This window comes from Fringilla coelebs (genome assembly GCF_963513975.1).
Source record: "Fringilla coelebs genome assembly, chromosome: 4".
Classification (NCBI taxonomy): Eukaryota; Metazoa; Chordata; class Aves; order Passeriformes; family Fringillidae; genus Fringilla; species Fringilla coelebs.
This window is the reverse complement of record NC_140032.1, coordinates 22,817,366-22,838,832: the sequence shown is the minus strand read 5'-3', so window position 1 is coordinate 22,838,832 and position 21,467 is coordinate 22,817,366. Positions and strand designations below refer to the sequence as shown.

Here is a 21,467-nt window from a genome sequence, read left to right as displayed (position 1 = left end):
ATACCTGCCAAGTCATGAGTTCATAGAATTTGCTATTCACTGTCTTCAAATGCATAGTTAATACCTGTAGTTATTATTTTTTATAGTATTCCAAATTGTTGCTTTCTGCTGTGATTCTATCAAGCTATACTGGATTGTGTGTTTCTTCTCTTTCCTAGTACTTAGAAACTTGATGTTTGGAGGTGAATCCCTTTTATCTCCAGGCTTCCACTGAACTCTGTTACCTTGCTCATTTAATGAGCAGGTGCTAAGGGTCATCACATAGGTGAAAAAAGAGTCATTTTCCCTAGGAAATAACTTCTAAAATCTTACTGATTAAACTAATGGTGTTTGTTAGTAGAAGACATCTAGAAACTTGCTGTGCTTGGATTCGAGAGTCTAATAAACATCTAATTCTTAATCTGTTATTAAATTTCAAGTGTCATTTCAATGGCGATGTGGAGTTGTGTCGTTGTACTTACAGCCTAATGGAGATGTAAAGCCCTGAGATCACAACTGTGGGCAGCCCATGAGGTGATCAAATTGGTAAGAAGATGTGATCCTTAACATTCACTGAGGTGGCTCACCAAGCACACACCAGGTGTGGTAGCTAGATGAAACAGTGAAATTAAAGCTGTGGGAGAGCTTCCTGGTGTCCAAAGATGACCCTGCTGGCACCCACCTACCAGTTCAGGTTAACTGGATAGGATGGCAGTAGGATGCCAGGTGCCTGGCTCCTGAGCTTTGAAGAGAAGAGCTCAAAATCCCTACTAAATCTTAATCATCACTCAGTTATTTCCACACTCATTAAATCGGTTTCTCTCCAATTTAGAGAAGGATGTTGTGGGGGACCATGTCAAAGCCTTACCCAGAAATCAAGATTTAGTAGGGATTTGTGATGCTGGTGGGTGAGAGGCTGGACATGACCCAGCCATGGGCACTCCCAGCCCAGAGAGCCAAAGGTGTCCTGGGCTGCATCCAGAGCCCCGTGGGCAGCAGGGGAGGGAGGGGATTCTGCCCCTCTGCTCTGCTCTGGTGAGAGCCCACCTGCAGTGCTGCAGCCAGCACAAGAAGGACATGGACCTGTTGGAGTGAGTCCAGAGGAGGCCACAAAGATGATCAGAAGGGCAGAGCACCTCTCCTGTTAGGACAGACTGAGAGAGCTGAGGTTGTTCAGCCTGGAGAAGAGAAGGCTCCATGGAGATCTTGTTGAGGCTTTTCAGTGGTTAAATAGGGCTTATAAGAAAGATGAGAACAGACTTTTCAGCGGGACCTGTTGTGGTAAGACAAGGGGTATTGGTTATAAACGAAAAGAGGGCTGATTTTGGTTGGATATAAGCAATAATTTTTTATAATGAGGGTGGTGAAACACTGGAAGAGATGGCCCAAAGAAGTTGTGGATGTCCCATCCCTGGAAGCATTGAAGGTCAGGTTGGGAAGGGCCCTGAGTGATCTGATCTAGTTGAAGATGTCCCTGCTCATTGCAGGGAGTTGGACTAGACAGCCTTTAGAAGCCCCTTCCAACCCAAATTATTTTATGATTTTACAATTTTGCCTCTCTAGGACTTCTTGACACTTCAAAGTGGGGAATGCTATCAAGAAATCCTGTGACCCTTCTTCCTGAAAGCCTTCTCCCCCTCCCAGGCATTACAGCCTAACGTGATTAGCAGTCACACTTAGTGCTAATGGGCTAAAATTCTATCCTGTTTACTAGACAAGAAAAGAGGAAGTGAAATGTCTTAATTCAGACTTTCTGGTCCCTGTGAATTTAACGCATCAGCAAACTGGCGGTTATGTCCTAAATAATGTACAGACTGGGCTGTGGAGGAGCTCCTCCCCTTTAAGACTGTTCTGAAATGTAAGTTTTATGTGGGTGTGAAAGAAATAGTTTCTCAAGTCTTCTATGTATATTGTTTTGGAATATTAATGCTGTAAGAGCCCTTTATACTTTATTGTTCCCACCTCACAGATCTTTCATGCAGATGCCAAATATTTTGGTTGTGTACATACCATACAGTACAGCTTCTTAAAATACACTACTGAGTTCCTTTGATAAAGCAGACTCATTTTGTCCTGGTTTGGTGTGTTGGTTGGTTTTCTTTTCTAAGTAAGCATTTGACAGTATTTCTCATCAAGCAACATTGTGTTGGCTTAGTTAGTGTTCAGCCAGGCCAGAGTTTTAATTGTAAAGGATACATTTAAAGCCTTTTTATGACTAAAATCACAGCAAAGACACAGAGATCAGTTATAAATCCTTGAGCAGATTTCTCTGTAGGACAGGATTGAGCTCAGTAATCGCAAATAAGACAGAGGGAACAGCTTAATTTCTCAAGTACGAGAAAATGAATATTATCTTAAATTAAAATCTCATGAATTTAAATTGTGCCTTTTTCTCAGACTAAGAGGGACACCCAGTGGCCGATGAAATTATCACTGCTTCTTGAAAGTGATCACTCTAGAACGTAGGCAATGCTTCTTGACTCATAGGAAAACAGAGATGAATCTTATCAGCCAGCGACTGGAGCAGCCTCTGGCAGGTGTGCGGGCTCAGGAGGACAGGTCAGGACGAGCTCTTCCCGTGACAGCGCTGGGTCAGTGACTCCCCCGTGCCTTTGGTCCCTCCTGCCTGAATCTTAGAAATCAACAGCACGATAATGAGCTGTCTCTGGCTTTGCAATATGTGGTTCTTATTTTCAAGCAGGAGGCCAAGAAATACAAGCCAGTAATTTACTCATTTTCTGATTGCTGTTTGCAGGCTTTTATTTTTGTGCCTCATTTCTGCTGTGGCTGCTTTCCCTTCTGTACATCACCATGGCATAGCACAGGTGCTCACCAGGCTGATCTGCAGGATCCCAGGCAGTGAGAAACCAACATCCTGATGCAAATACTTCAGCAGAAATGGGAAGTGTTAGAGATGCATAGTGAATTCAGCCAGGCTCCCTCTTAGGCATCTGATAGGGTGTGAAGAAATAAAACCCCATTCATCATCATCATCATGGTTATCTCTCAGCACAGCCTGCAGGTGTGTCTGGGGTGTGCAGGACTCGTGGTGATGTGTCAGCAGCCTCTGGCACCTCGGTCTGGGAGAGGCTGTGGGGAGCAGGCCCAGTCAGTCATCTTGTGAGTGATTAAAAAAGGCAAACTCACCTGTTTGGTGCTCCACACCTGCCTATGGGCTAATTAGAATGCCCTAATTAGAATGACCTAATTAGAGGCCAGTAAAACATTTTTATGAGCTTTCCACTTAGTGTGCTGCAGGACAGAGCCCCTCCAGCACAAATTCCTTGTGCTGCTGCCCTGGGCCCCGTGCGGGGCAGGCACACACAGGAGGTGGCAGAAGGGCCACCCAAACACCCAGAGCCACAGGGGTCTCCTCCATTCCTGCCCCTGACCCAAGCACGGCATCACTGCTCTGTGTCATCCAGCATGTGACAACATGACCACCAACAACATTCTGAGTGTTTTATTAACAAGTATAATACATATGCACTGTGCACTAAATATACTAAATATAGTATGAGGACTGTACAGTACAAATTTATGTTCACAGTTTGACATGACAAAATGTCATTACTGAATTCCCATTGGACTACCAAAGTAGAAACAGTGAAAGTACATTAAACATTCACATCTTTAGTAAGAAAAGATTACCAAAATGTCTCCATATTTGCAAGTTATAGTAATGCACGCTAGAAACCTTTAATTAGCCATTTTGTCTTATTAGCTTATAAAATATATTACATTTTATTTTAAAAATTCTGCATAGTTTATAGAAGTATCAAAGTAAATTAAAATCCTTGCTATATTTGCAGGTGAGAGATGCTAAGCAAAAAGATTATTTTGACCCTCTAAAGTACATTAAGTGCTAGTATCTGTAAAATATAATGAAAAATGGTCTAGCCCTCTTAAGAGATGTAAAATGCTTTGTAAAATTTTTTATGAAGGATTTGTATTCATCATGTTGCTAACCTTGGCAGAGACAACATATTTGAACAAGATGTGGCATTAGAAGTATCACTGCAGAATGCCATGTGTACATTTAAATAAACCCCACACATTCATACCTGTTTAGTTTCTTGCAATTGTATTAGAAACTAGGAATTTATTATAATCAAATAGCTTAAACTGGCACATTTTAGTAAAACAGTATTACCTGTTTCACACTGCACAGTGCAATACTGTTACAGAGAAAGGTGGGAGAGTTTAAATATACTCATTCTCCGGGATTAGGATTTTCTATCTAAACTGGCTTTTCTTTAGTGCATAGATGGAATGACTGGTTTTGCCAAGCATTTAATTGAGTATATTTAAAAATTGCAAGGTATCCTTCAAATCAAAGTTTGCTAAAATGACACAATGAGCTGGTTAAATGTGAATTCACATTCAGCTAGAAGTGTATTTGTTTGTGACCTTTTAGACATCCCACAAAGACACCACAGGCATAACTGAAAAATCCTATAAGGAAGGCATTCTCATATAATAATCTCAAATACTTGTATTTAATTTTTAAATTTCTGTTGTCCTAATTCGCAAGACACATGGATGAAATCTGAAAGTTCTGCTCAATCTCCACTGTATTAGACCCCATCATTAGTGTAAAAATACTTTGAGGAAAAAGGTACATAAACTAATGAATTAACATGGGAAATAACCTAGACTAAATTATCTGAAGTAACTGTTAGTTACAGAGAAGTTCTGCTTTTAGGGTACGGATTTCAAAAATATTTAAAAACATACTAATGAAAACATTTTATGTAAGCCTCAAAAGAGAAACAGAGCATTAGAAAGAAATGTTCCTTGAACATCCTGAATATTATAAATTTGCATTTTTAAGGTAGAAATAGGACCAGTTGCCATTAAGGTGCGTATTTTCTAGTATTTGTTTTCCCCCTCATCAACAGAATTGTTTTCATCCCAGGGTACTAAATGTCTGTAGACTTGTGACTGATGCCACAGGGCTCCCTCCACACAGCCTCCCAGCCAGTGACGCGCCTGGATTTACAAAATTGCCATTAAAACCTAGAGCCAATTCTGCTACCAAAAAAATATAAAATAGGAAGTCCACATTCTGGAACAGCTGCTCATTAATGTCAGTCTCTTTCCTACAAGTTTCTCAATGTCACTAACAATGTCACTACCAAGAAAGAAAAAAGACCGATTCACGTGCCAGGTGTTTCAGCGCCACAGGTGAGCAGATGAGGGAAAGCTACAAGACACAAGATGCAGCCCGACCGAGGTGGTGAGGATGTATCAGCTGGAACAGAGCAATTGCTGTCAGAGCATTTTTCTACAGGAAGTGCAAACCTCTCCTTCTCTTAATTCCACAGACATGTGGATGTCAGCAGAACAGCTGGTAAAGTCCTATTACCAAATAAAGGCTCTTTGCACTTACACACTTGCATCTCCAAGATTATTTGGCATTGGGCTCCATTAGTTATAGAAGCATAGCCCACCTGCTCCACAAGCTCAAATATACCCACCTGCAGATGGACACTCCACCTGTCTCCTGCAGGGTTCTATGAAACTCTTCCTCCCCTCACACCTCCATTGTTCACTGGGTTTTTCCAAAAGAAAGGAAAAGCTGACTTCAGTATGTTTAAGGTACAGGGAATGGCGGTTACCTTACACAGGGCAAGGAAGGGAAATGCGCTTGTGTGTGAGTGTAGAGAAATACATCCTGTTTCCTTGCAGAGCCACAAAGTTTGCCAGCTAATACAGACAGAAACCTTCCTTTCAGAGGGTCCCAGACAGGAACATTTCTAGGGGCAGCTGCAGGTTGCTTGAATTCGGTTTCTTTTAGCTATGGAGTTCTGTTTGCTAATGGGCACGGTTTTAATGCAAGAGACACGTCCACAGGGAAGCAGTTGTACCTACCATGGAGAGACTACCAGAGTCACAAACCAGAGTTAGGAACTGGATGATTTGGTATATGCTTTTATCCAAAACAGATACATGACTCAATTTATGATCAGAAGTACTTCATATCTGATGCCATCTTCTCATAAAAATATTGTGGATCAGTAATTTTAAATACTTTAGTGTATTACAGTGGTACTCACAACAATACAGTTCAGAGCATTTTTGACTTAATGATTGCTATTTTCTGAAGTACAGCAAAGACAAAAAATTATTTAGAAGAAATGCAGGGGCATGATTGCAGGGGGATAATCTATATCCCTGAAATGATGTGCAGTAGGTTTTCATGAATGTCATTTAATGCCAAATCACAGGAGAGTACCATAGAGAGACAGAATCATAGAATATGCTGAGTTGGAAGGAACCCATCAGGATCATCGAGTCCAACTCCTGGCCCTGCACAGGACACCCCAAAAGTCACACCATGTGCCTGAGAGCATTGTCCAGACGCTTAACTCAGACAGGCTTGGTGCTGTGCCACTTCCCTGGGAAGCCTGTTCCAGTGCCCAACCACCCTCTGGGTGAAGAACTTCCTGATCGTAAACCCCTGACTCAGCTTCAAGCCATCCATACACTTGCACAGAAACCAGACATACAGAGTCACACAAAGTCTTCCTTTAACAAATCCACTGAGGCATTATGCAACAAAAACAAGGATATAACTACACTACAATACAGATGACATTGGTTTAGATGCACAGTGTTATGTACGAACCAATTCCTGCCCATTTTTCTTCTTGACTGGGGTAAATGATACTATGACTCAATCTTTCTGTAAAGTAATTACACTGTTTAGATTTATTTCCTCAGTATTACTCACTGTTTGGGCAGAGGGGATTTCTAAATCAGGTGTCTTTCTAAAACTGTTGTATGAACCACATCGCAGAAATCAACACAGCTGGCAGGGTCCATTCATTGCATTGTTGAGCATAAAATGAGAATGTATCCCTTACAGGGCACATAAATAATAGTCTCTGGCAAGGACTAGCATTTCAGATATTCAGTAACGTTTACTATTTTATCAGTATATGCTGGGTTGATTATATGAAGAAACTAACAAAAGCTGTTAGTTTAAAAATTCCCTTATTCACAAATGAAATACAATAAACATACTGAATGCAGAAAGGGTTTGCTTAGCATCCCCAGAAGAAAAAAAAGAAGTGTTCACATTCTTTAGGTCTGACCCGTGGCAAGGACATAGAAGGGTTAGATAACATCTGTTACTGACCATACGTAAGCTTTTAATGGTATAAACTCAGAGATCCAGACCAGCTGAATCCAAATTAAAATGCATGTGTAAAAAACAAAAAAGTGTGGCAGGAGTCAGGGACAGAAGACATTCAGACTAGCATGTGGCGTTTCCTGTGAAGAGCAAGATGGTCCGAGCGTGAAAAGCTCCGGTCACAGTCTGGACACTGGAAGGGTTTGATTCCTGTGTGCTTGCGGAAATGCCGCGTCAGTTCATCAGAACGAGCAAACTTCCACGTGCATCCCTCCCAAGTGCATTTGTACGGTTTTTCTCCTGGAAAAGGAAACACAGAAGTGGGGATTTAAGACGTGAGCACATCAGTTCTGATCACTAAGTTCACACATAAATGCGATAGATTTATTCTACGGCCTTGCCAAATTTCAGTTAGTACTTCAGTGCTTACTTAAAAAGCCTCCAAACAGCTCAAAGCTGAAGCGTACTCTGTGCTAGAAACTGTGTAGTCGAAATTAACTGACCAAAAATTGCTACCTGCCACAACTTATTTTTTTATTGTCTCTCTGTTCCTCTCTCTGCCATATTAGTACTTGTTTTATATTATGAAACCCAGAAGGATGAAGGTTTAAGCATTTGTTCAAGTATTTTCAAAACTGGGATCTCATTTTCTAGCCTTCTGGGGGAAAGGACTGTGCTACCATAAAGCACAACAGGGAGAAATCTTGTGATTTCTGAAATTTAATGCAGTGTAAATGACTGGCATCACTGTCTCAAGTACCTCAACTTAAACTCTCTCTCTATCATTACTAATAAGTCATCAATATGACATACTACATATGTCATCCTCCCTCCTTTAACACCACTGTATTGCCCAACAGGTAAATGGCTGGCTTGATGCACAACAGACATGAACTGGGCTCCATTTTTCCTAAAAGAGGTACCCTTGTAAAAGCCTTGGATGTATATATATATATATTCATTCAGCATGCAGAGATGAACATTTCTGTGGAGAGCAAAGATGGGGATATGTTTACTGGAACACTCATTCAGATAAAAAGCACCATTGCACCAGGGGTTAGCATTTCCACAGAGCAGATGTGTTTGCATTTGGCATACAGTCCGAACTTCTGCAAATGGGCTACTCCCATAGAAATTACAGTCAAATTTAACAGTGATGTCATAGGTGAGCCAGTGCTCACCTATTTGAACTGATTTGGTGTTTACAGGGTGTGCAGACTGAGTGCAAGCAACTGGACACAAAATGAGTGAAGAGCCAGTGAATGTAACACTCATCAGCATGAACTGTGAACCTGTTCTGGCTTACAGTCTCTTATTGTAGGTTTTTCCTACTACGTCCTCTGTCTTTTGCTCAGCCTAGAAGTATTTTCACAACAATGCCAGATCTACCTTCTGTCATTTTGTTATTTACACCTGTGGTCACCTGGCCATTAGCAGAAGTTACAAGCTTAGCCTACTATTTTACCACAGGCTTGATGAAAGAGAAGCATAGCTATGCTCAGACCTGTGTGGGTTCTTCGGTGAGCTTTCAGGTGGGAGCTTTTAGTGTAGACTTTGTTGCAGCCTTCATAATCACATCGATGTATTCTGCGTTTTCGTTGTGTGTCTGGAGATTCCACAGGCAAAGGTCTCTTTCCTGGTTGAACTATAACTGAAGGGTGATTCCTGCAAAGTTAAATTAATGTTAAAATCAAAAACATTCAGCACAGCAAACCTCAGCTAATATGATTCATAACAGAGCCTTTTATTCACTACCACTCTGTCTCTTGGCAGAAAGAACAACATTACATGCATGTCGAAAAATTCAGAAGGGTTTAGCAAATTTTGTGTATTTTAGCAGTAATATTTCTAAATGTTTACTCACTTTGTGGCATGATGTAGCCATTTTTACTACTTCCTAGCTATTTTTTAAAACTTTCAGAAGAAAAACCCCATTCAACTTTGTGTTTTTCAGTCAAACCCAATTTCTTAAACCCTGAGTGAACTTCTCTTGTATTGGTTCACTATTTTTTTTCTCTTCAAATACAACTAATTTGATTGTAATTGGAAACAGCTATTCCATATTATTAAAGAAATTGTATCTTTAGGGTTTCAAAGCAGAACTCAATCTTTATTGTTCCAGCCACTCCTTTAGAATGTAATTAAGAATTTCCTGTTTGGTGCTGGCAGCAGGGTGCGGCCTCCCTGTACCACTGACGTCAATTCCTAAAAGTAGAGCGTAGCCTGTGTGGCACACCCACAGGATGTCTGAAGTTGTCCCTCCACCTTCTTAAACATAATTTTTCATTTTAGAAGCCCACAGGTACAGCGCAGGTAAGACATATATGAACTACAAATGGACTTCTGGTGTAAACAAACCCATAAATGTTCATGTGTGTGAAAACATACAAGCTTCTTAAAAGGTGTCTTTGAATGCTGAATGACACCCCTGCTGTAGAACTGGAAACAACCTTGACTCTTTCTTCCACATCAATCTTAAAAATGTATGTTTGTCAAAAAAAGGTGTAGAATATAAGGTGCAGATATTAGCATTCCTTTTTGCAAAACCAGCTCCTCCATGCAAAACAAAGGAGCTTTCTAGAATTCTTGTCTTTTTTAAGTTAATGCATTTCACATGTTTTACCAATCAACTTATGTTTTGTAACACTGGGTTCTATTGGTCACTTACTCCAAGTTCCTTTAGAGCCTAATTTTCAGAAATACTGAATTCCTACTTCTCTCAGCAAAATAAAGGGCATGTGGTAAAGACAGAATCTTGTTCATGGCTTAAGAAGAAAAGATTTTTCTATGACCCCACAGCAGCAGGATGGGTATTAACGATGTGGGAAAAGTTGAATTCTGTTACTGATTCTTTTCTTAAGAGTTAGAAGCTGGAAACTGGGAACCAAATTCTCTTTCTTGGGTGGTTCTGTGACTGTTGGGTGATATACTCTTCAAGTACAAATTAAATCTAGCTAAAAATATTATAATGGCAGGAAACCCCAGATGGTGATGTTAGACAGAGACGCCCACACTCTTAAATAAGAAGGCAGGCTTCTAGCTTCCAAAGAACCAGCTCTCCAAAGCAATGCTCAGCTTCAATGCAGTTGCATACCAGCCTTTTTGGAGAAGCTCAGGCTTAGGATAGCAAACAGACACGGTTTAAATCAGTATGCGTGGAGGCTAGTCCTGGACATGGTAACATCTGGGAAATGGGAGAAAAAGGATATTGGCCATACACCATTTGTGATTTAGATTTTCAATCTACAAGTGTCTGGAAAAAGCACTGAGAATATCTTCTTTTACCCTTATGGGAGAGAAGGCTGGCAAGACAACAGAATGTTATCAATAATCAGATAGGGTGTGGTAGTTTTAAAAAATGGTTAGGGTGGTGTCAAATTCAGAGGTAAATATTAAGTAAGTGCCAATAATAAAAGCACAGCCCTAATTCTTTCATTCCCTCTTCTACAACTAGATGTAAGTTCATGTATGTACCATTTGGCACTCTTCAATAGGTAAGAGTACCTTCTAAAAATTATGTTAAAACTTCAACAGCTTTTTCTTCTTTACCACAGACCACATTATGTTGACAGCATGAGTTAGACTTTGAAACTTGCATGAAAATATGTTGAGGCTCTTTATACTATTATTATTACCTCAAGTTTGATTTTAGAAATAACTGCACAGTTACACTGATTATCAGACATACTAGAAGGTCCAACCATCCCTCCAGAAATGTCACCAACATTATTTTTATAGATAGATAGATACAGATATCCAGATACGGCCAAAAGCTAACACTAAAGCAAAATAAGTCACTTAAAAGTCTTAAAAAAGTTCATGTCAGTGAGACTAAAGGTTTCCTATGCCCCTTTAATGTAGCTTAGGTGTCTGAATAGTACATTCTGGGCAGTTGGAAACAATGAATAGTGATAAAAACTTCAATGCCTAACTAGAGCTCATAAAGCTGTGAGACAACAACAGTCTTTAAAAATAAAGGTTTAAGTATATCATCTTGTAACTCGTATGAGTTGTCTATATATTTTTTTAATGATAAGAAACACAATTTATAAACTTCTTGTTTTGAATACAGCAGAATGTGAACTTGAATGGGATGGCTCCAGGAGCAAGAACTAGAGCTCCACAGGACAGCTAAAATGCAATTTAAGCTGTTACAGTGCAAGGACAGAATCTCCATGAACATCACACTCTACATGGGCAAGCAGAGTTGATGCTTAGGAAACATGCACATACAAATGTTTTCTGTAACAAAGCTACATATGACACCAAATTTTATATTATTTGCTCAGTGGATGGGTTTGCTGGGAAACTACACCCATTGGGAAATAAATAATGCAAATCACTAATGCAGGTGACAAGTCTGCAGAAGTCTCAGCCCTGGAGGAAGGGTGTGGTACCAGCCAGGAACAGCACTTACTGGTTTGTTCTTGTTAAAGAGACTTAACAAAGACAAAAAATAAACTGAACCATTTGATAGTCCTGACCTAGCAGTAGTTAGTTCCAGCTACATAAAGACCTGACTCCCTTGTGTGGTAGGTCCATTATGGAAGGTAAGTTACTAACTAGTAAACATGCATGTTTACTATTTTATGTAATAAACATGTATAAGGTGATTTAAAAGAAACAGCGTATCGTTTATAAAAGCTAGCTGGCAACCAACTCAAAGAGCCTGCAGTCTAGGAGGGGCATCTAGATTGTCTGAAGACAAGGAGGGGTGCCCACAAGAAGGCTGTTGTGGAATGCAGCCAGCCCTGGTGCTGTGGTGTGCCTTTGAACCCAATGGCCATCTGCAGGAGGAAAAGGCGGCGTTCTGGAGGAAATACAGGAGACCACCCATCCATCCTATGCTCTTCTTTCTCTCTCTGAACCATACTCACACTGGGTTTTGAGTGTCTGACTTGAAGCCCTCTTCCCCTTACTCTGTGAGGTGAGGTCAAACACAACCACCTCAAGGATGACAGTGAGCAAGAGGGAAGTGCAGAAATGGATTCTGAGGTTCTGTGCTGTGAGCCCTGCTCCGCTCCCAACTCCAGCTCCTGCCAGAGCCACACTGGCAGCCTGCCTGCCTACCCAGAGCACTGCCTGCTGAAGGATGAGCCTGGCTCTGGGTCATTCCATGGCTTACTGAAACTGACAGGATTTTCCCCAGAAAACAGGAAATGGAAGGGTGCCCAAGGCTCCTCAGGTACTTTCTTGAGAATTCCTTAATGTTTCCAATTAAAAGGTTTATGCCCCAGACCTAATTTCTTCTTCTAGCCCTTGTCCTTTCTTCTGCAAACAGCACTGTTTAAAAACCCATTAGATCTGTGATCCAGTTCATGCAGGGGCCCCAGTAACAGCTATGCCAGCACAATGAGTTACTACTGGGGTGGAAAAAGTGGCTGTGAGGGAAGAAAGCTTCAAGAACTATTTGAGCTGCCAAAAAAATCACCCACGGAACAATGGCCTCAGGTAAAAATGCAATTTCACTTGTATACACAAAACTTGTAAGGCTGAAAAGGTTCCTTCCACCAATGAGACAAAATTTTTGAAAAGACAAAGAGGTCCTACAAGAAGAGAAAGTCACAACACTCATTTTAAAGAAAGGTATTTCAAGTAACATAAATAGAGGTATCAGTATGAACTGTCTTTTAAGTTTCTTTCAATTTTGCTGCTGGTTTTACATAAATAGGTTATCAGTGGCTTATTGGGGGTCCTACTTTTAGTAAACTGTGGAATTGTAACCTATCATCACTTTAGAAATGCATTCTAGAAATGGCAGATCTATTCGAAGGTATAAATATGTATCACCTCCTGTACTGCTGAAGAAGGGGGAAAAGAAAGTTGAAATCACATTTCACAGTGGCAGTGGTGGGAGGGATGAACCTGTATTTTATTACACGTTCTAAAGCACAGCAACAATCCTTCCCACTCCTCAGAACTGCTAACTGCTGTAGTGAACTGCTTTCCATTTCTCTCCTGATCTTGGGACAACTGTTAGCTACTTACTCTTGCAACATTACTTGCTGAGGAGACAATGAGGTCATCATTGGAGGTGACATTTGTTCAGGATAGAAGTCAGTCTTTGATGGTTCACTTCCTGGCTCTACTTTGATTGTTTTCTTCAGTGTGGGCTTCTCATAAGACTCAATGACAGGCACTGTATGGCAGAGGGTAGGAAGGCAACACATACAAATTATGAAGAGTTATGGAAATAAATAATATACAAAAAACCCATATAGTTAAAACAAATCCATCAGTTCTACATTTACTGTGACTATTTACACTAAGTACAAAATCTTTCAGTTTTAGTTATCCCCTGATAACCATGACTCAAAACATTTCTATTAATTTTCATCAGTCCGATATTGTTATCAGTCCAAATCTCAGCAGATCAATAGTTTACGCAGATACAAACAAGAACAGTGGAGCTGGTGAAGGGTCTGGAGAACAAGTCCTGTGAGGAGCAGCTGAGGGAGCTGGGATTGTTTATTCTGGAGAAAATGAGGCTCAGAGGAGACCTCATTACTCTCTACAACTGTCTGAAAGGACAAGAGGAAATGGCTTCAAGGTGCGCCAGGGGAGGTTTAGTTTGGACTTTAGGAAGAACTTCTCCCCAGAAAGGGTGACTGGGCATTGGAATGGGCAGCCCAGAGAGGTGGTGGAGTCACCATCCCTGGAGGTGTTTAAGGAAAGCCTGGATGTGGCACTCAGTGCCATGGTCTGGTTGGAAAGGTGGTGCTGGGTCACAGCTTGGACTCCTTGATCTCAGAGGTCTTTTCAACCTAATTGATTCTGTGATCCCATGACCTTGGTAAGTCTGGTAAAATATTTACACAATAAATTCTGTGCCTGTTTATTCTGGAAGAGCAGAAATTACTTTCCACTTCCTAAAATATCAACAACCCACAGAAACCAAGTGCTTGGATAGTTGTCTTATTTTGTAGGGACGAGATAGCATAAAAAGCAATTCTGACAACACCAACCTTGCATGCTACTTGGAGTTTCCATCTCCTCTGGGAGAACTGTGGACACCATGATGGGCTGCTGGAGATGGGGAGCATACATGAAAGGAACTGGCTGGACCACAACAGGCTGTATAACCGGGAGTATCCCAGGGCTTCTCAGTCCATGGCGTGAAAGAGCAGCGGCCATTACAGGTGGGATTGTTATGGGCATGGAAAGCGGTTGTACTCCTGGGGGTGACGGTGTGAATTTACTGAGAGGTGAGCTGGGAGAGGACAGAGTCAATCCAGGCGAACTTCTCCTATGCGCAGTCTGAAATTTTAGCGGGGAAGGAGAACTTCCAGTTGAAGGTGGTGAGCTCCGTTTATTTACTGTAAGGTCTACTGGCTCCATCTGGATTCCATTTGATAGTCCTTCAGGGCTGGAGTAGAATTTATTGTGCAACATACTTGGTGTAGAATAAATGACGCCGTATTTGTTTGGCTTCATTTGGTCCATGTAATTGGATGGGTATGACTGTCAGATGGAGTGGAAAAGAAATACAGAAAATCAAATAATAAATCAACACATACAAGCGGCTACTGCTGAAAAAGAAAGGCAGCCAATAAAACAGGCAAAATGAAAAAGTTTCAAGAAAGCACTTTGATGTAGTTTCTAAATAAAATGGAACCAAATAAAGCCTCAGATTCCCTACACAGGAAGTTAATCAAGTTCTGATTCACTAACTGTTTCAGAAGCAATGTAAAACAGATTATGAAAAGAAATCTTCAAGGCTTATTCAACTGCTTTTCTCCCTTTAAATTGCCTGTCATATATACATGCCTGTACATTTCTTAACTGACCTGGGAGATATATCTGCTATGCCAAGCATATAATTGTGTAACTGAGGATCATCAATTCTGGCAAGAGGGGAGCTCAGCTGGGCTTAGAATTGCAAGTAATGGGTCTCAATCAGCTGGTAAAGTAATTGAAAAACAATCATCACTAAAGAAAGAAATTATGAATCTGAACCCTACAATCAATACAAAATACTCAGCTGAACTATGTAAGTAATGGGTGAGTAACTCAAGAGTGCAAAAGGTAAAATCTAAACCTTTCTAAATGATTTTTTGAGATATAAAGCAGTTAACCAGCCAGTGTAATTTTTGGAAATGAGTACAAGGATAAACATTTGGTGTGTTGGAAGAATATTCCTGTTAGTGGTAGCTAGTAGTTCCCATTACAATATAAACCCCAAAGTTAATCTTGACCTATGTGACCATCTCCACAATTCAGTAATAATTTTTTTATATACATATATATATACACACACACACGTGCGTGTGTGTGTGTGTATATACGTACGTATGCATGTACATATGTATTGTAAGTAAAACACAAATATCTAGTGATTTTTGTAAACCAAGAAGTATTAAAATTAACTGTAGTATCCAGACACAAATATCCAGAACAATACTGTATTTAAAAACTGTTAAAAACTGAGGTTGTTTCTTAACAGCTAACTCACAATGGAAACTGATGTGATGCTCTAACACCAAAAGTGGGACCGGGCACACAATGCACACAAATTTTTAGTTGTGTTGTCAACTTTTTGAAAGAAAATGCTATCTTTGGATTTCAGGTGGGTACACTAATATTAAGAAACTAATTGCTTCTTTGGCACCAAAGGTATTTTGATGAGTGGGATTAAAAAAAAGTTCAAAATGGTATAAAGTGAAACATCATAAGCATACAACTATTGTATTTTTATAAAATTATTTCCATAACATTTCAATTCTTTTTCTTCCTGGGGTGAACACTGCTGTCAATACATCTTCCTGGTTTCCTACCTCTGTCTTCCTATGAGGGAGCACTTGGTTCATTTTAAATGTCAATGTTAACGGGAGGTATTTTTGCAAAATGACACAAATAATTTTCTTCTTTTCAGTTACTGTTTGAAACACTGAGTTTAGAAAATATTAAATTTTCCTCCTGCATTCATAGCACTGTGATAGAACAACAAAGCTGAGTCCCTCAGTCCATAAAACATTCAAATAAAGCAGCATACACAATGGTGATTAATCTTCAGACAGTAAATATTACATTAAAATCTCTGCAAGTTATATATTCTCTTTATGACTATTCTTACAAATTCCATCTATAGAAACACTCATCTTTGATAGTAATTGGTCCATCAGAATTTTATTAAATGCCATTATTGCAAGAAGTGCTGTCTGTAGACTTGCCAGCACTGCTGAGCCAAGCAATGAAATTATCAGCATTCTAAGTGATGGAGACCACTAAATATTGATATAATTTAATATTTAACAGCATTTGGTATCTATTTAATTGGATCAAATTATGGGCATAGCCAAAAAACACAAAATTTTAACAGGTAAGGAACATTAAATACTTCTGTTAAAGCTCCTGTTATTAGTTTACAGTACAGAGTTCACCCAGCTTTAATGAACTGCAAACATTCCACCACTAAGCATCAGTGCATTTACAGTGCTGCAGGTTTGTCAGGGATGATCACAATGTCATTGCCTATGAACTTTTCTTCCATTGCAAGAATGCTAAAAAGGAAAAAGCCTGTGAAATTTAAATCTCCAGGAATGCTTTTGGCCAATGATTCTATTAAAGAACAAGCATCCCTAGGTGTAACCTTATCCTAAGAACATCTGGTGGGAATTCAAAGATTAACTGTCTGGATGTGCACATAACTTCTGCATTCTTTGACTGGGGAGTGATAATGATTGTGACTGATTTTGGTGCACAGCCTGCAAAAGGGTAAAAATGCTGCTGGAGACTGAAAACTGATCTTCTGAGACTGTGGGCAGCTTCCAGGTACATTCCCCCCTCCCTGGTAGGAGCCAGCAGAATACACCCACAGTGAAAAGTGAACACTCACTATGGATGGGTGAGTAAAAATGCCAAGATTCAGTCACATACAAAGATAAAGTAATTCCATAGGTGCTTTGAGTTGTGCATTCTGCAAGGCCAAAGACTGCAAACATTTCTAGCAGAACCTGCTTTTATACATACATATATATATATATATTAAAAATAACCCTTTAGAGCTCAGTATGTTATATACTGCACTGGCAATATTTAGATACTGTATTATCAATAAATCTAATCACCACAACCCACATAATCAGTGTCATATGTCTTAGCACCTGACCAAGTCTTCTCTCTACTACTCTGCTACACAGAGAAAAACTGTTTATTCCAATTCAAACAAAAAAGCAACTTGTTTCACCAAATGGTAACTGGTTCAAATGTTTAAAAAGTCCTTTAAAAAGTCCTTGCAGCAAATTAGTAGTCCTGTAGGTAGGACTTGGATGACTTTGTCAGTAGTTCATTAAGAACTATCATAATATATGTCCAATAATTCATTTCAATAAATGACATGAGCTGTTGGTAGAGTGATGAAATAGTGTGGGTGCAAGCTTCAGTCACCTGAGAAGCATAGTTAATCCTATCAGCCACACACCCTGAAATACAGTGGTGTCAAAACCATTACTAATTTCCTCCTTCCCCTCCAACTACTGTGATGTTTTAGAGACACAAAGACTTTACACCTACAGTGTAAAGAGTACACCTACATTCTGAGAGAAGAGTGAGATATTCCTAAGAGGCTTAATTTAATTTGGGCTCTAATGATTATGTCAGAATGAAAGATGCAATACAAATAATCCTGATTGCAGATTTCCAGGTTATGTTAGCCCAGTCTGCTCAGCTTAGCACCTCTCAACATCACACTAACAGTTCCTCTCTCATTCCACCTCCTCAAAAGGTGGTCAAGAAAACTTACTCAGTGGCTGCTATCCTTTCCTACGTTCTCTCCATATCACAATACCTCCCTTTAGAGGGGTCTCCAGAGCAGTTTCTGTTGTGGCACCAGGGCTCCAAGGAAGCCACAAGAGCAAGAAGAGCAGGGGAGCCCAAGGGTTTGGGGCTAAGCAGCCTCTATGTGCACAGAAGCTGAAACACACATGGTCCTCAGTCTGAGGGAAAACAAAATAGTGTCCAGTGATGGAAACTTCACTCAGAAACCATACTTTCCTCTGGACTTTCTGCTTTTTCTTTTCTTTTTTTTTTTTCCCTTGTGCAACGGCAAAAAGAAAAACATACAGATGTGGTAAAATGCGCTGAGTAGTCTTTAAGAGCTGGTCAGAGTGATTACACTGACTTATGAGAAGACTCCAAAGGTCCAACGCTACATGCCATGGAAGGTACCACATCACTAGGAGAAGGATATGGTACAGAATAACCAATATGTGGAACTCCAGTCTTGAAATGCACTTGGCTCAGAAATGCTCCCTTGTTTTTCCCACTGCAGTTTTTCCTTTATCTGCTGGTCTGGGAAACACTGCTCACTCCTCTCCTGGTGAGCTTTTTGAGGGACTGACCTTGCCCATGTGGCAGAAGCACACAACTGTTTGGGGCACTTGTGTGTCTAGTGCAGAGCCTCAAAGCATTGCAGAACCTTCTCTGGGAGATGAAGGCAGACGTGCACAAAAGGTGGCCCAAAAGACAGCAGTGACACTTCTTCTGTAAAACTGGCCTCTTTTCTGATTTCAACAGACACCCTTAGATAATCTTAGATTATAGCAGATAATCACCACTAATCTTAATATAGTTACACAGTAACTGTAATTAAAGTGACAGGCTGGCCAATACTAAAATTCCTTCTTGACCCAAATATTGGAATTCGTCGTACCTTCAGTGACAGTTATTTTTCCATCATAGTTCTCCAGCAAATAAACCCCACAAAAGTCAAACTGTAATTTTAAAATGCATATAAACTTAACTCCCAGAAGTGCTATTAATAGCACTGAAAAAATCAGACTACTTAGAGATGCATTTAAATTTATGAAAATTACTCTTTATTTTACATAAAACAGGAAACAAACTTTTCATTGAAAGATGCCATTCACAGCACAAGTTTAATGCACTCTGAGTTATGTACACTGACTTCACTATTCTAATGGATCAGCCTTTCCAGAGGTGTGGTTTCATGTTACACTTAATCTGTTATTGCAGGCTAAAAGCTGAAAGGGGAGGTCCTGCTCCCTCATGCTCCTCTCTCCCCTTGCTCTAATACTGAGCAGCCGCACAGAATGAGTCAGATCAGCTTCCTGATCTGACCAAAAAATGAGTATTTTTGATGGGTTAGCAATTCTGACCATTCAGTGAGCTGATCCAAAGGATCCAAATCATTCTAGGACCACACAATTCTTCAGTCACACAAAGGAGACACAAAGCTGGTGTGGAGGGAGCAAAGTCAAAGCCCTTCCTTTCAGCAGCAGCCTGTATCATCACAGTTCTCATGTACTGCTCCCACCTACATGTCCTGCTGCTGGTGCTTATCAGACTCTTCTCTGAGATGAACCTATCCTCTAGAAAATTCATGGAAAGTTCATGGAAAATTAACCCAGTTTTAAAGAAGTAAACAGTGTAAGTGAGAGGAGTGTCTCCTCTTTCCCTTTTTCCCCCCCGTCCTAGTTCTCATTTGTTCACTTGGTAAAGCAGCGCAACCAGTTCACCCAGCAAAAAGCCATTGTTGGTTTGGGTTTTTGCAGGATTCATTTCCTGCTGTTTAGAGCAGAGCTAGCCACAGGCACCTGTTACCACAACCTAGAGAAAAACAAAAAAAGGCACAGCAAGAAGCTGCTCACTAGTTCAAGGGTGTAACACTGAAACCACAGGCTATTGCCACTTCACCATGAAGCGTGGCAACTTAATTTCAACCCACCTCCATCAGCAGCATGAGCTAGAGAGATGATATTCACAGAGCAGTGGCTCAGGAATACAGGGATGCTCTCTCCTCTCACAGGCAACTGCTCAGGTTGTTTAAGGCAATAAATTAATAAACTACAGAAGGTTTTCCTAGAACATGAATCTGATTGCACTAAGAGCAAAATATAGCTTCACATGCTTTCCTAACCTAGTCCAAATCTTAATTACATCTCATTTTGAATTTGAAGGTGGAAAAATTTTAGGGCAAATATATTAGAAAAGTCTTACCACTGAAACAGGCTCCATGGCTTCTTGCTTGATAGGGACTGGGTCAAACATTAGCATCTTTTTTATTCACCTGTTCTGATGCCTCTGAGGTTCTGTCCTGCTGGGGAAAGACAAGGTTTTAGAAAGCCACAGGAAATACCCAAATCAACTTTCTGAATTGTAGAGAATTTACTATTTTGTCAGATTAATGTGAATATTTATCCATCTCTAACACAGATTTTTAAATCTTTGACTGAATTTATTGCAAGATTTTTCTTTCCAAATTGCTATTGAAACAAAGGGACATCTGTTCACTTTAATGAAAGTCAAACTGAATTTTTGTTGTGCATGTCAGCACACCAAGACCACAGAATTTTCACTTTCCTTAGCTGTCAAGTGTTTTAACACATCACAGTTTAGACCACACATTTCTCATCAGCATTACAACCTCAGAATAATCTTGTTTATACAAGTGAACTGATTCTGGAAAGGATCTCTCTTTCCTAAGAGTCCCAATAGAAACACTCAATAGATCACATACAGTGACACTGATATCAACGCAAAAAAAAGAGATTAAAATTCAAGACTAAATTGGACTACATTCAACATGCTACAATGACTTAACAGAAAAATTGCATCAGTAATTATAAGATAACAGATTTACTGACAATTCAACAACTATTTGTGCTAACTGTGCAAAATAAAAGCACTTTAAAAAAATCTGCTTGCATTCTGGGCAGCTTCAGGGTTTTTCCCCTACAGTGTTCAACCTTACTTGGCCAGTCTCTAAATGCCTGAAATAAAAGTATTTAGCATAAAGCATCTACTAGCTGTCATACTACACATTTGCCATGGTCATCTTGGAAAGATACTGGGAGGGAAAGGAGAAACCTCTTCTGGGTAAAGCCATAAGGCTACACAGAGAAACCAAGGGGAAGCAAAGGGAATTTGCTCACAGTGACATTTAGATGTTGCCAGGCTGTTTGTAAATCACTCGAGGTTATACATTATAGGACTGATGTCAAAGGAGCAAGCTCTGACCGTACACCGCAGAGTTCGCAGCCCTGCCTGGGGGCGGTACGACCTCTTTGAAGAGCGAGGACAGAAGAAAACGACAGAAATTCGGTTTGGCCGGTAGATGGCACTGGAAAGAAGCGAATACAGCCAGACTCCAGCACCGCCAACTCACCCCGCAGCACAGGCGGAAGGCTCACCAACAGATTTGTAGCTGTGGCTGGGAAGTTCTCCCAGAAATGTAAATGAACATTTAAAGACGTACCTGCTCAAATTAAATCAATTCTAATAAGCCTACGCTAATGAACAGTTTTGCAGTTAACATGTGTTTATAGATCAAAATTTGTTTAGAGCTTCCAGAGAAAGAAAGCGTGAGTTGTTACAAGTCTGCCATTAGTTA

At 40.2% G+C, this 21,467-nt stretch overlaps 1 protein-coding gene across 4 annotated transcripts in view; it reads right to left on the bottom strand.

Annotated features, from left to right (window-relative positions):
• Positions 1-3,445: 3,445 nt before the first annotated feature.
• The window catches only part of KLF3 (KLF transcription factor 3), a 28,444-nt gene continuing 10,422 nt past the window's right edge, over positions 3,446-21,467 (bottom strand). For 3 of the 4 annotated variants that reach the window (XM_084203931.1, XM_084203929.1, XM_084203932.1), the window contains exons 3-7: positions 20,075-20,171; positions 14,083-14,578; positions 13,106-13,256; positions 8,622-8,782; positions 3,446-7,417 (exon numbers count right to left, since the gene is read on the bottom strand). In XM_084203931.1, coding sequence (XP_084060057.1) covers positions 7,236-7,417; positions 8,622-8,782; positions 13,106-13,256; positions 14,083-14,578; positions 20,075-20,131 — 1,047 coding nt within the window. In that variant the 5' untranslated portion in view covers positions 20,132-20,171 and the 3' untranslated portion in view covers positions 3,446-7,235. Of the gene's footprint in view, positions 7,418-8,621; positions 8,783-13,105; positions 13,257-14,082; positions 14,579-20,074; positions 20,175-21,467 lie in introns of all 4 variants that reach the window. The other variant, XM_084203930.1, reaches the window with a different exon arrangement.